The 14,647-nt window shown below is 45.5% G+C and overlaps 1 protein-coding gene across 1 annotated transcript in view; it reads left to right on the top strand.

The window, feature by feature from the left end:
• Positions 1–1,075: 1,075 nt before the first annotated feature.
• The window catches only part of LOC130358556 (complexin-4-like), a 47,003-nt gene continuing 33,431 nt past the window's right edge, over positions 1,076–14,647 (top strand). Inside the window, exons 1-2 of the mRNA XM_056561987.1 lie at positions 1,076–1,248; positions 1,539–1,626. Coding sequence (XP_056417962.1) covers positions 1,076–1,248; positions 1,539–1,626 — 261 coding nt within the window. The remainder of the gene's footprint in view (positions 1,249–1,538; positions 1,627–14,647) is intronic.

Here is a 14,647-nt window from a genome sequence, read left to right as displayed (position 1 = left end):
TTAGTGCAGGCCATGTTGACTGGACAATAGTTGACAGAGACCAACTGGACTTGAGGTAGACTAAGCTTTGACTTTAGCTTACTTGCCGATTTGTAGACTTGTGGCTGAAGGACTTGACTTGAGGCCTCCTATGACTCCAGACACACTCCTAGATTCGACTGCACTGGACCTCAGCTACAAGAGAGCATAAGAGAGAGAAGAGACTCCTCCAAGGGCTTTTGTGGGGGAGACTCTGAGGGATCCCATTGGTCACCCTTAAGTCACCTTGTCACTGATACCTCCTGGGCAACAATCACATGACAACTGATGATCACATGGGAATATTTCTTAAAGTAATAACACCTTTTGTACATATTACATAATATATCACATGGCAAACAATATATACATGAGGGACACAGGTGCAAGGGGGCCCAGGGGACACTGAAGGGAGGCTGCCTGACAGGGCAGCAAGGGTACAGGGTAACAACTCCTGTACTGGGCCACCACAAATAAATGTTATTGATATTTCTACTGATATTAATATTGCCACCATGGATTCCCAGAGTAAGGAATACATATGATTCCCCTGTTCATAGCTGCAGCAAACTCTAACAGGTTATTACCCCGTACATTCTGCCTGCCCCATACATTTGGTAGTGATCCCAGAGTTCCTTCACTGGTGAGCAAATGTTTTGCTTCATTTTCAGATTTGCATAAATATATGGGATTTCATTTATTTTCTAGTATAAACCAGGATAGTGAGAATAAAACAGAGACCATCATTACATATTATCTGCAAAGAAAAAAAAATGCAGGTATCTCCACCTCTCTAATACTTAATTCTTTAAGCTGGTTAAGACTGTCTGTGCCGGACACATTCACCTTGCACAGTGTCAGATATAGAAGAAGTAAGAGCCTTAACAATCGTGTGCATTTTGTAAGGATGTCCTGAAGAGAGTTAATGCATGACCACATTGTGCAAAGAAAATAAGCATAAAGAATATTATTTCTGTGCTTTCTCCCAGTGGAGACAACTAAAAAGAACAGAAGGACGATTAGAGGACTATTAGGGCATAGTTGGCAATAAACTAATATGGCTTCTTTCATGTTTAAAACGATGATGGGGTCTTCCATGAAAAATCTGGGAAACAATCTTGGGGGAGAAACACAGTCAACAGAAAATTCAGATGGAAAAGAAACTGCAGAGTCCAAGGGAATGACGCGAGAAGAGTTTGAAGAATACCAGAGACAGCTGGTGGAAGAAAAGTAAGTGCCCTTTATACACTGATCAGTATAGTGGCTTGGCAAGTATATGTGTGTGTGTGCTGAAACAATACAATATAATAGAAGAACAGTAATTCAGCAGTCACAAGACTATGGAATCAAAACTCCTATCACTCACATACAGTAATTCTGCCCCTTATTAAGATTTTCAGATCATTTAACAATTTAATATAAGATAAATGGTACTGTATTTTATAAAACATGGATAATATATATATATATATATATATATTATTCTGATGAATAATAATAATAATTTTGTGTTTATACAGGATAGAACGGGATCACGTCTTTGCACAAAAGAAGGCAGAACGAGCAGCAGTCAGAATGCACATGAGAGACAAGTATAGACTCCCACAGGTAGGAGAATAAATGTTATAAAAAAATACTTCTCCTGCAAGTATTTCAGACCTAGAAAGTCTTTTATTTTTATTTTTTTGTTTGTTTGTTTTTTTGTTCTCACAAAATAAATTGGCCATCCCATAAATCATTTTAGATATTAAAAGCCATGTAAGACTGGTAACAGAAAAAAAAATGTTTTGCATTATTTCTAGAATAAAAAGCGTAATATTTCTTCCATGTGCAACTTCATCAAAGGAATCTCACCCAGCCAATAAGTACCCTGCTCTGTATTAATGGAGGAATGCATACCCCTAAACAGTTGTCTACAGATGTAGTGCTCAGGTTTGGCTGATATCATTATTTATAATTCAAGGTACTGTAATGATTTGGGCACTGATTTACAAGGTAGTTATCACAGGTAGTACTAGGCACTATATTTTTTTTTTGCTGGAGGAGAGCTCATTTGCATAGTTTTTCCCCAGACAATTTATACCGATTGGATCACTGCATGTGTACAGTCTATGGAATTAACAAAAACAGCCAGTGTCTTATCATAAAATTCAATAAAGAAAAGAGGGCCAGGTACCATACATGTTTATTCAGGAAAATATGTTTATAATCTAAACTAAGTAAAGATCATGTTGCAGAGGAGAATATGTATAATGCAAATACCGTATTTATCGGCGTATAACACGCACTTTTTAGGCTAAAATTTTTAGCCTAAAGTCTATGTGCGTGTTATACGCCGATACACCCCCAGGAAAGGCAGGGGGAGAGAAGGCGTCGCTGCCCGCTTCTCTCCCCCTGCCTTCCCTGGGGTCTAGAGCCCTGCTGCCGGCCCTTCTCACCCTCTGGCTATCGGCGCCGCTGCCCGTTCTGTCCCCCTGACTATCGGTACCGGCGCCGATAGCCAGGGGGAGAGAAGGGGCAGCGGCACCCATTGCCGGCGCCGCTGCCCCGTTGCCTCCCCCCATCCCCGGTGGCATAATTACCTGGGTGGGGTCCGCGCTGCTGCAGGCCTCCGGCGTGCGTCCCCTTCGTCGTTGCTATGCGCTGCACGGCGCGGCGCATGACATAAGTGCGCCGCGCCGTGCATAGCAACGACGCAGGGGACGCACGCCGGAGGCCTGCAGCAGCGCGGACCCGACCCAGGTAATTATGCCACCGGGGATGGGGGGAGGCAACGGGGCAGCGGCGCCGGCAATGGGTGCCGCTGCCCCTTCTCTCCCCCTGGCTGTCGGCGCCGCTTCTCTCCCCCTGGCTATCGGCGCCGGCAATGGGGCGCCGGTACCGATAGTCAGGGGGACAGAACGGGCAGCAGCGCCGATAGCCAGGGGGAGAGAAGGGCCGGCAGCAGGGCTCTAGACCCCAGGAAAGGCAGGGGGAGAGAAGTGGGCAGCGACGGCCTCTCTCTCCCTGCCTTTCCTGGGGGTGTATCGGGGTATACACGCGCACACACGCACCCTCATTTTACCATGGATATTTGGGTAAAAAACTTTTTTTACCCAAATATCCTTGGTAAAATGAGGGTGCGTGTTATAGGCTGGTGCGTGGTATACCCCGATAAATACGGTACTTGCGTCCTCATTGTGATGTAAAGCATTCCTCTTATTATAAATATTATAAACAATGCTGATAAAATATGACCAATTATTATCATCATGCACAAGAAAAATAAAGTACAGTGGTCCCTCAACATACGATGGTAATCCGTTCCAAATGAACCATCGTTTGTTGAAACCATCGTATGTTGAGGGATCCGTGCAATGTTAAATATAGGACGTTATACTCACCTGTCCCCGCCGTCACCGGTGCCCTGGATGTCGCCGTCCATCACTGCCGCCGCGTCCCTGGGATGTCCTCACCACTCCTGAACGTCTCTGTTGCCTGGGATCGTCGTTCCTGATCGCCGCCATTACGTCACTACGCACGCCGCTCCTATTGGATGACGGGACGGCGTGCGGGGGGACGTGATGACGAAGATGGAGAGCGGCCATGCAGGGGATCCCGAAGATGAAGTCCTGGAGCACCGCGGACAGCAAGTAACCATCACCGGAGCTTACGGGGCACTGTAAACGGCTATCCGGCGGCAGCTGAAGCAGTCTGCGCTGCCGGATAGCCGTTTATGCGATGGCCCCGACATACAAAAGCATCGTATGTTGAGAGGCCATCGCATGTTAAAATTATTGTATGTCGGGGCCATTGTAGGTCGGGGGGTCACTGTATTACTTAGTAGTTGTTTTTGTACTGTGGAAGATTAGCTCCATATAGCTAGGAAAATAATGGCAGATAGCACTAAGAGACATAGAAACATAGAATGTTTCAGCAGATAAGAGCCATTTGGCCCATCTAGTCTATCCAATATTCTAAATACTATTAATAATCCCTGACCCTATCTTATATGAAGGATAGCCTTATGCCTATCTGATGCATACTTAAAGGGGTACTCCAGTGGAAAAAAAATTTTTAAGTCAACTGGTACCAAACAGTTGTACAGATTTGTAAATTACTTTTATATAAAAATCTTAATCCTTCCAGTTGCTGTATCTTTCCTTTCTGTCTGACACATTGCTCTCTGTGGACCCTCTGCCCATGTCAGGAACTGTCCAGAGCAGAAGCACATCCCCACAGCAAACCTATGCTACTCAAGACAGTTCCTCACAAGGACAGAGGTGTCAGAAGCACTTCCTCTGTAGTATAAAGCAGCTGGAAGTGGAAGAATTAAGATTTTTAAATAGAAGTAATTTACAAATCTGTTTATCTTTTTTGTACCAGTTGACATAAAAAAAATTTGTTTTCCACCAGAGTAACCCTTGTAAGTAAACTTCGGTCCCGGCAGTTTAACCCTTACAGCAGCGGTCCGAAGTGACCACGGGCTGTAAGTGTTATGACAGAGGGAGCTCGCGGGGTGCTGCGTGTAATCCCCGGCGGGCGGGGACCTGCCGCACTGCCGGGACCAAAGAAAACTTCGGTCCCGGCAGTTTAACCCTTACAGCCGCGGTCAGAAGCGACTGCGAGCTGTAAGGAGTTTTGACAGAGGGAGGGGGCTCCCTCTGTCTCTCTCCTGTAGCACCCCGCAACTATCGTGGGGTGCTGCTACTTACCTGGGCAGCCGGGGGTCTTTACAAGGACCCCCAGGTCTGCCCTGGTTATTGCCTGCCAGAGGCACGTCCTTATATGCTGCCTGCTAGTGTAAAACTAGAAGGCAGCATATATCTGAAATGCTTTGGAATACTAAGTATTCCAAAGCATAAAAAAAGTGAAAAAAATATAAAATAAATTAAAGTGTATAAAAACAATAAGTATAAAAAAAGTTTAAAAAAAAGTTTTAAAAAAAGTTTAAAAAAAAATGTAAAAAGTGTAAAAAAAAAATAAAAACACATTTATTAAATAAATATAATAAAAAATAAAAATGTATAATGTGTAGGATCACACGGCGCACATCTGCAGCATATTACATGCTGCGGATGCCCACCAACAGTCACAATAATGAGCTCCCTGCTGCGGCTTAGTAGCTTTGTGTGTCCACTAATAGTGGCGTATTTCCCGCAGGCGGACACACTGAGCTACCCAGCCACAGCAGTGATCTCGCCCTTGTGACTGCTGGGGGGCATCTGCAGTGTGAAATATGCTGCGGATGCGCTCTATGTGACCCTACACTGCGTCCCATTCATACTGCGTTTCCGTTAGAGGTATCCGTCAGCATCATGTCAAAAAGAGTGATGCTGACGTATACTGTAGCAGCTCCATTTATTTCTGAATGAGACTGCTACATTATACATTGGCATCCCTTTTTTGACATGACAACGGACACCTATACTGCAGAAACGCTGTATGAATGGGGACTATTCATATAATGATGCCCTGAAAGCCAAATGGTGCTCCTCTCCTTTTGGGTCCCACCGTATGGCCATGCAACCAAATATAGTCTAAGCGGGGGTATTGCCGAACACGGGCCGAACAGTGTAATAAAATATGGGGCGCATTTTCTACTTTTCAGATGCAATGTACAAAAAATATGTCCCACAAATGATGCATTTGTGAATAAAAAAGAACATTTTTATTTTTTCACTGACTTTGTATCCATTCCAGCCACACAAAAAGGACTCAAAGTACTCACTTTTGGTCTAGATGAATACTTTAGGGGGTATAGTTTCCAAAATGGGGTCACTTGTGGGGGTTTTATATGGTTCTGGCAGCTAAAACCCTTTGCAGGCATGAAGTGCGGCCTATAATCCATTCGGCCTAAAATGATGCCCTGAAAGCTAAATGGCGCTCCTCTCCTTCTGGGTCCTACCACGCCGCCAAGGAACCAAATATGGCCTAAGCGGGGGTATTTCCAAACACGAGCCGAGCAGCTTAATAAAATACAGGGTGCATTTCTTGCAATATCAGAAGTGATGTACAAAAAATATGTCCCACAAATGATGCATTTGTGAAAAAATGCACATTTTGAATTTTTAACACTGACTTTGTAATAACTACTGGCAAAAAACAAAGGTGCTAAAATACTCACTGTACCCCCTAGTGAATACCTTGAGGGGTCTAGTTTTTTAAATGGGGTCATTTGGGGGGGGGTGTTCCTATGTTCTACTACCTTCAAACTTCTGCAAACCTTGCATAGCACACAAAAAAAAGAGGTACTTTTCAAATTTTCCAAATTTTGAAATTTTCAAGTTAAATTGTTAGGCTTCTAATTAATTTAAAATGTTAATTAAAAACAAAAAAAATGCTGACAAAATAAAGTAGACATCTGAAAGTATAAGTTTAATAAGCTATTTGGTCAGTAAGTATAAATATATCCAACCTATTAGTGTTAAAATAGCAAAAAGACGTAATTTTTTTTAAAAATGTCATGATTGTTTGCATTGTAAAAAAAAAAAATTCAAATGATATCGGCTTACTTTTACTATGTACATGAAGGACAACTTGTGACAAAAAAACAATGTCAGAATTATCATGATTGGCAAAACGTTACCAGAGTTATTCTCTAATAAAGATAGACATCCCTGATTTGAAAAAACAGGCCTGGTCTTTCAGGGGTGTACAGGTTTATTTGGGCTGGTCCTTAAGGGGTTAAACTCATTCACTGTATTTGCAGCTACCACGTCCACAGGAAGGCTATTTTATCCATCCACTACTCTCTTCAGAAAAAGTAAGGCATATACAGGGACTCTGAAATAAAGTTTTTATTTTTTTAGCAAACATAAATACAGCTTTCACACTCGGACACAAAATACAAAATAAATTCCTGCTCATCCACAAGCATTAATTGTTTAATAATCTTCCCTATCTATACAGGTGGCTTACTACTAGTCATCAACCAAACAATCAAATGTGTTTCACAAGTCAAAATGTCCTCTTTGATGCTGCAACACCTTTGCAAAATCCAAAAACACAATGGGGAGATTTATCAAAACCTGTTCAGAGGAAGACTTGTGAAGTTGCACAGAGCAACCAATCAGATCAATTCTCTCATTTTTCCCAGGCGTCTTTAAAAATAAAAGAAGCAATCTGAATGGTTGCTTTGGACAACTGCTCCACTTTCCCTCTGCACAGGTTTTGGTAAATCTCCCTCTAAATCTGACCTCTTCAGAAAAGCAAATTAGGATGGCTTGACAACATCTATCCTTAGTAAACCCATGTTGGCTATCACTTATAAGGGGTTACATACAGGAACTTACTGAAAGGTAATGAACAACAGGGCACCCGAACCTCTACTCCAACTTGCTGCTTTATTGCCACTGGCAGGGCACATAACGAGGATATGGTGTAGTGCATCCTTGGTATTTGCCCTGCCAGTGGCAATAAAGCAGCAAGTTGGAGTAGAGGTTCGGGTGCCATGTTGTTCATTACCTTTCAGTAAATTATCTTGTGTATTCTGTACTTGAGACACGGGCAACAAGTGATCTACGGAGCGCACAGACTTGCGGGGTTAAATCCTGTGCCTGCTCTGGTCGTCGTCGCCCCCCCCCCCCCCCGGTGTCCTCTGTTTCTCTTCCTCCCCTCCTGGGTCCTATGTTGTCTTTCTCTAGATATGTTTGGGGATACTGCTCTAGGAAGTTTAGATTGCATTCCCCCTCCTCCCCCTTGCAGTCTTTCCTTTTCTGTCCTGCTTTTCCTGCTGGCATGTCCACCCATATGGAATGGGGTTCACGAGGCCTCTTTTGTTGGGCTGATGTAGTGGACCCATTGTCGTGCTCCCTTTTACCCTTTGAACAGCTGGTGTCTTGTTGGAACCTCCCCTCGTCTGAGTACTTCCACTACTTACAACTTAGGCATTTCTTTGTCCTCCACTACTGGCTCGACTGTGGTCTCTCGACCCACTGAATTTGAAAGGTTGTGCCACGGTGGGCCTCAGGTGCGGGGTCTTCTCTCCGACATCTACTCGCTGCTCCTTCAGTCCCCTGATGGAGATCCCCCATCTCACCATTACATGGGCCGTTGGGATACTGCTCTCAACACTTCCCTTACCTTGCCTCAGTGGCATATTATTTGGGAGAGGGCATCTAAGGCATCCATCTGCACAGCATATAAGGAAACCCAGTATAAGATGATCATGGGCTGGTATCACACTCTTTTAAATAGACTGAACCCTACTATACCTCCTCAAGGTACCGCAACCTCCTACATGCTCACGTTGTGGGGTGGGTTTGGGTACAGTGTTCCACATTTTTTGGTCCTGTCCTCTTATAGGTGACTACTGGAAGTTGGTTGATTCCCTGGGTGTCTCGGTCCCTCTAGATCCCCGAATATATCTTCTCCATCTTTCCTATCCCGCCCTATCTAAAAAAAAACAATTAAGCTTTTTATGCATATTGCTTTAGCTGCTAAAACCCTTATAGCTAAAGGTTTGAAACTATCTCTTCCTCCCTCTGAGTTTGACCTACTGGTCCATGTCTGAGAGATCCGCTCCTTGGAATATCTCACGGCCTTGTTGAATAGCTCTGTACCCTCCTTTCTCTCGGTTTGGGAACCCTGGGATCGCTTCTCTGATCGGCAGCCGCCTTGACCTGTTGAGCTCCTTTCCTTTCTACCTTCTTTTCTCTGCTTCCTTTTCCTCTCCCTCCTGGTTCTGTGTTTTATGTTTTCTTTTGTGTTTGTCTATGTGGTCCCTTAGTGTTTCCTTCTTCCTTCTATACCCTCCACCCCCCCCATACCCCTCCCCCTAATATAGTGCATGTTGCCCTCTGGGCCTTGTAGCTTATTGCGTTCACATATAAAGATATGCCTTTTTTGGCATATGCCTTTTTAAAAAAAAAATCCTGATCCTGGTAATTGCAAGCAGGAGTGGAGTAGTGCTGACAGCTATATCTCAGAACTTTACATACAGGAACACATAGGGGTTTATAGTATTATAAGTCCTTTCCCACAATGAACATTAAGCTTACCGGTCTATAATTACCTGGGGAAGACCTAGAGCCCTTTTTGAAGATTGGTACCACATTCGCCTTCCACCATTCCCTCGGCACAATACCATACAAGAGAGAATCTTTAAATATTATGGGGTGCCAAAATTACTGGACTGAGTTCTCTAAGAACTATTGAGTGTAATCAATTTGGTTCAGGCAAGGCCGCCATCAGGGCAGTATAGGCAGTACTGCTGTCAGGGGCTCAGACCAAGTGCACTACGTACAGGGGCCTGCGGCTACCGGCTGTCCTCCTCTTATACTCCACAGATGATGGGGCATGTAATCTCCCCCCTGTTCTGCCTGGTCTCTGCAAGGCCTAGCTGCTTGAAAAGCTTTGAGGTTTATCAATTCCACACACACACAGAAAGCTGTGCCTGGGCCCCTCTCCTCTCTCCTAGACCAGTAAGATCCCCGGCCTCCTGCTGTATACAGGTCGGCAGTCGGTAAATAGGAGGAGGGGAGGGCTGCAGGCTGCACAGTGCTAGCTGGGAGCAGATGTGAAGTGAGGGGGCTACACAAGATGTGGACCCCTCTGGAGCTGTCTAATCCTGTGTGTGTGTGTGTGTGCATATGTCATGTTCCACCAAATGGTGTATGTATGTCTGTTAGTATTGAAATTGTATACATGTAAAGTGCATGTGTCTTTTTCTGTGCAATGTGTATGTATCAGTGTATTTACTGTGAGAGGCACTATATGGGTGTATGGGGGCTCTATTCAGGAGACTGGGGAAGCTGGGTGACAGTGCAGAGCGCACAGTACTTCCCCAGCTTTGTGTACTGCCTGTCACCCAGCTTTACCAGTCTTCTGAAGGGAATATCTGTCTAGTGAAGCAGCCACATTGGAGAGAAAACATGTAGTGAATTACCAGTGTCACACTAGTACTCTTAGTGCATGACTTACAGTTTTTCCCCAGCTTTAGAGGACTTATAGACAAAATAATAGCGTGGTGGCCCAGTACAGGAGTTGCACCCCTGTACCTTTGCTACCCTGTCAGGCAGCCTCCATACAGTGACCCCTGCCCCCCTCCCCCTGTTCTTGTTCCTTTGTATATCTGCTTCTGTGCCTGTGTAATGTAGTGTATTGCATATAGATTTTGTTATGCCTTTAAGAAATGTCATGTGTTTGTAACCCAGTGAAGTACCAGTGACCATGTGACCTAAGGATGACTTATGGAACCCTTCCTAGTATCCCCCATATAAGTCCTGGGTGGAGCTAGCTCACTCTCTTATGCTCTCTTTAAGTCTTTGCTGAGATTTAGTGCAGTCCAGTCCTGTCAGAGTGTGTCTGGAGTCCCAAAGAGGCCTAAAGTCTACCACGCAGCCATGGATTCTCAAGTCCATTGCCCCACAGGTCAAGTCAAAGCCTGGTAAACTACAGAAAGGGGTGAAGTCAGTCATAGTCTGTCATAGTCAAGAAAGTCCAAGTCAATCTGTCTCAAGTCAGCGTGGCTCTGCAACAAATTGTCCCAGTCCACCAGCCCTGTGGTCTCTGAAGTCACTGGTCACCTCCGTGGGCCTGGCTGAACTGTATAGACTGTTACACCTGTTTGAATCAGTAAAGCTGCCGTTGTTCCGTATCTTGGCGTCGGAGTCATTATTTGATCCGTGCCTAGCCCAGGATCCAGCAGTATACCTTCTGGTGGTGTAGAGGATAAACCACACCCTAGCATCACGAAAACAAAGGAATAATGCCATCTGCCCCTAGGGTAGTTCCAATTTTTTGGTGTCCTACGTACAGGCAGTGGCGTAGCTATAGAGGTCGCAAAGGTCGCAATCGCGGCCAGGCCCCACAGCCTGGGGGGCCCGTAGGGCCCCCCTGCCACTGCCCTATACTATACTTATATGCTGCAGCGGTAGGGCCCTGGGCGCAGCCCAACGTGTCATTGCACTATACAATACTTATATTTCACAGCAGTTGGGCCCTGGCCGCAGCCAGCCGGTCCGGGCCCGCCGCTGCCAAGCAGAGCGAGGACAAGCGGTACACGAACAGGCCAGGGGCTGATGGGGCTAAAACGGCAAGCGGTACACGAACAGGCCAGGGGCTGATGGGAGTAGACCTGCCCCGTGTAGGCACGCACGTCGCTCCAAGCCCCTGACATGCCTCACAGCACAGCATCGCTCATCACCACGGATCTCCAGGAAGGTGAAGAGACCAGGGATCGGGTGCGGGAGTGGTGTGATCAAAGGGGAATGAGAAAGGGGTTGCGGGGGTGGGGGGGGGGGCGCTATTGTTGGTGTGGTGATTCAATAATGGTGATTCCAATAATTAGCAGGGAGGGGGGGGTTGATTCCAATAATGAACGGGGGGGGGCGTTGGTGGGGATTCCAATAATGAGCATGGGATCGGGGGGGGGGGGGGTGATTCCAATAATGAGCATGGGGTCTGGGGGGATGGGGGGTGATTCCAATAATGAGCATGGGGTCCAGGGAGAGGGGTGATTCCAATCATGAGCATTGGGTCTGGGGGGAGGGGGGGTGATTCCAATAATGAGCATGGGGTCCGGGGGGGAGAAAGGTTATTGCAATAATGAGGAACAGGGCCCGGGGAGAAGAATTGCTATGATGAGCAGAACGAGGATGGGAAGGGGGGGGGCAGAGTGGGTGTAATGATGAGGAGACTGAGGATGGAGTCCCAGGGGGGGGGAATAACAGGATAATGAGGAGGGGTACAGTGTGAGACAGTATTGTAATCAGTGGGTACAGTGTGTGGCAGTAATATATTCAGTGGGTACAATATATTCAGTGGGTACAGTGTGTGGCAGTAATATATTCAGTGGGAATAGTGTGTGACAGTATTATATTCAGAGGGTACAGTGTGTGGTAGTATTATATTCAGAGGGTACAGTGTATGGCAGTATTATATTAAGTGGGTACAGTGTGTGACAGTATTATATTCAGAGGTTACAGTGTGTGACAGTATTATATTCAGAGGGTACAGTATGTGACAGTATTATATTCAGGGAGTACGGTGGTTGGCAGTATTATATTCAGGGGGTACAGTGTGTGGCAGTATTTTATTCAGGGGGTACAGTGGGTGGCAGTATTATATTCAGAGGGTACAGTATGTGGCAGTATTATATTCAGGGGGTACAGTGGTTGGCAGTATTATATTCAGGCGGTACAGTGTGTGGCAGTATTATATTCAGGGGGTACAGTGGTTGACAGTATTATATTCAGGGGGTACAGTGTGTGGCAGTATTATATTCAGGGGGTACAGTGGGTGGCAGTATTATATTCAGGGGATACAGTGGGTGGCAGTATTATATTCAAGGGGTACAGTGGGTGGCAGTATCATATTCAGATGGTACAGTGTGTGGCAGTATTATATTCAGGGGTACAGTGGTTGGCAGTATTATATTCAGGGGGTACAGTGTGTAGCAGTATTATATTCAGAGGGTACAGTGGGTGGCAGTATTATATTCAAGGGGTACAGTGGGTGGCAGTATTATATTCAAGGGGTACAGTGGGTGGCAGTATTATATTCAGATGGTACAGTGTATGGCAGTATTATATTCAGGGGGCACAGTGGGTGGCAGTATTATATTCAAGGGGTACAGTGGGTGGCAGTATTATATTCAAGGGGTACAGTGGGTGGTAGTATTATATTCAGATGGTACAGTGTGTGGCAGTATTATATTCTGGGGTACGGTGTGTGGCAATAATATATTTAGAGGGGACAGTGGTTGGCAGCATTATATTCAAGGGGTACAGTATTATAATAATTATTGTCTTTATACAGAGGATGAGGATCTGCTGACAAATTAAGAAACCAATGATGTTCTGGCGTCATACTCTGCAGAGAAGATGGAGCTGGAATAAATCCTGGTGTCTGCACCAGATGAAGAAGAAAAGACAACAAAGAAGACATCACTCAGGTCACTGATATTATTGTGTGTTCTGTCTGACCCAATCTGTGGCTCTCCAGCTGTTGTAAACGGCAACTTTCATAATTCCTGAGGCTCTCTAGACATAATGGGAGTTGTAGCTTTGCAACATCTGGAGAGCCACTTGAACCAAGGTGATTGGTGGGGGTCCCATCAGTCGGACCCCCATTATAAAAATTAGCTGCTTATTCAAAAATGTCTGGGTCTATTTTATTGTCCCAGTCCTGCCCTGTCTGTAAGTCACTTATATCACTGTGTATTCTCCTGACTGTGTCCTTTCAGTGCTGTAGTCACTGATCTCGTTGTGCGGCCGAGTAAGGGGGTCGGGAGAGAAAAGCTTCATAGGAGACGCCAGCTCCACGTGGCTCCAGTGACCATGTGACCTAAGGATGACTTATGGAACCCTTCCTAGTATCCCCCATATAAGCCCTGGGTGGAGCTAGCTCACTCTTTTCTGCTCTCTTGGAGTCTTTGCTTAGATTTAGTGCAGTCCAGTCCTGCCAGAGTGTGTCTGGAGTCCCAAATAGGCCTAAAGTCTACCACGCAGCCACTGATTCTCAAGTCCATTGCCTCACAGGTCAAGTCAAAGCCTGGTAAACTACAGAAAGGGGTGAAGTCAGTCATAGTCTGTCATAGTCAAGATAGTCCAAGTCAATATGTCTCAAGTCAGCGTGGCTCTGCAAGAAATTGTCCTAGTCCACCATAAGTCCCAGCAAGCCCTGTGGTCTCTGAAGTCACTGGTCACCTCCGTGGGCCTGGCTGAACTGTATAGACTGTTACACCTGTTTGAATCAGTAAAGCTGCCGTTGTTCCGTATCTTGGCGTCGGAGTCATTATTTGCCACTGTGCCTAGCCCAGGATCTAACGGTATACCTTCGGGTGGTGTAGAGGATAAACCACACCCTGGAATCATGAACACAAGGGGTTAATGCCATCTTCCCCTAGGGTAATTCCATCTGCCCTCATCACACCCTCACCCTGACATCTGTTACTTCATCTCTCCAATATGGCTGTTTCACCATACAGGCATTCCCTTCAGGAGACTGGGAAAGCTTGGTGACAGGCAGTACATAAAGCAGGGGAAGTACTGTGAGCCCTGCACTTTACTGCCAGTCACCCAGCTTTCCCAGGCTCTTGAAGCCCCAGAAGTGATGGGCTGCTTGTCCTCGCTCTGCTTGTCACCGAGTATTATGGCAGCTGAGCTGTCTTTCTGGCTCCGCTCTAATCGCCCCTCGCACTAACTCCTTACACCTCTCAGCCGGAATGTTGGACAACTCTTCCTCTGGACACTGCTCCAGGTCTCACTTTTCCCATTTTAGGGGACCTAGTGAATTACCTGCACAAAGCTGGGACCAAAGTAACAAAGGCTACCATCAGTAACACACTACGCCGCCAGGGAATCAAATCATGCAGTGCCAGACATGTCCCCGTGCTTAAGCCAGTACATGTCCGGGCCCTTCTGAAGTTTGCTAAAGAGCATTTGGATGATTCGGAAGAGGACTGGGAGAATGTCATATGATAGAGAAAAAGGGGAAGTGCCTAAAACTTACTATTTATTGGTATACATTAAAATACACCCAAATTGAAAACGTATATTCTCATCCAGTGAATAAGATATAGCATATTAATTAGTATGTCACTGCCTCACATAGAGTCATGCCAGACATAGTATGTAGCATAATGCTATAAGAGACGATAGTATTTATGAACAATTATATAGAGTATTTAGCATATAGCCATATG

Source organism: Hyla sarda, chromosome 1 (genome assembly GCF_029499605.1).
Source record: "Hyla sarda isolate aHylSar1 chromosome 1, aHylSar1.hap1, whole genome shotgun sequence".
NCBI classification, from domain to species: Eukaryota; Metazoa; Chordata; class Amphibia; order Anura; family Hylidae; genus Hyla; species Hyla sarda.
The sequence above is the reverse complement of the archived record's forward strand: the minus strand, read 5'-3'. Positions and strand labels throughout refer to the sequence as shown.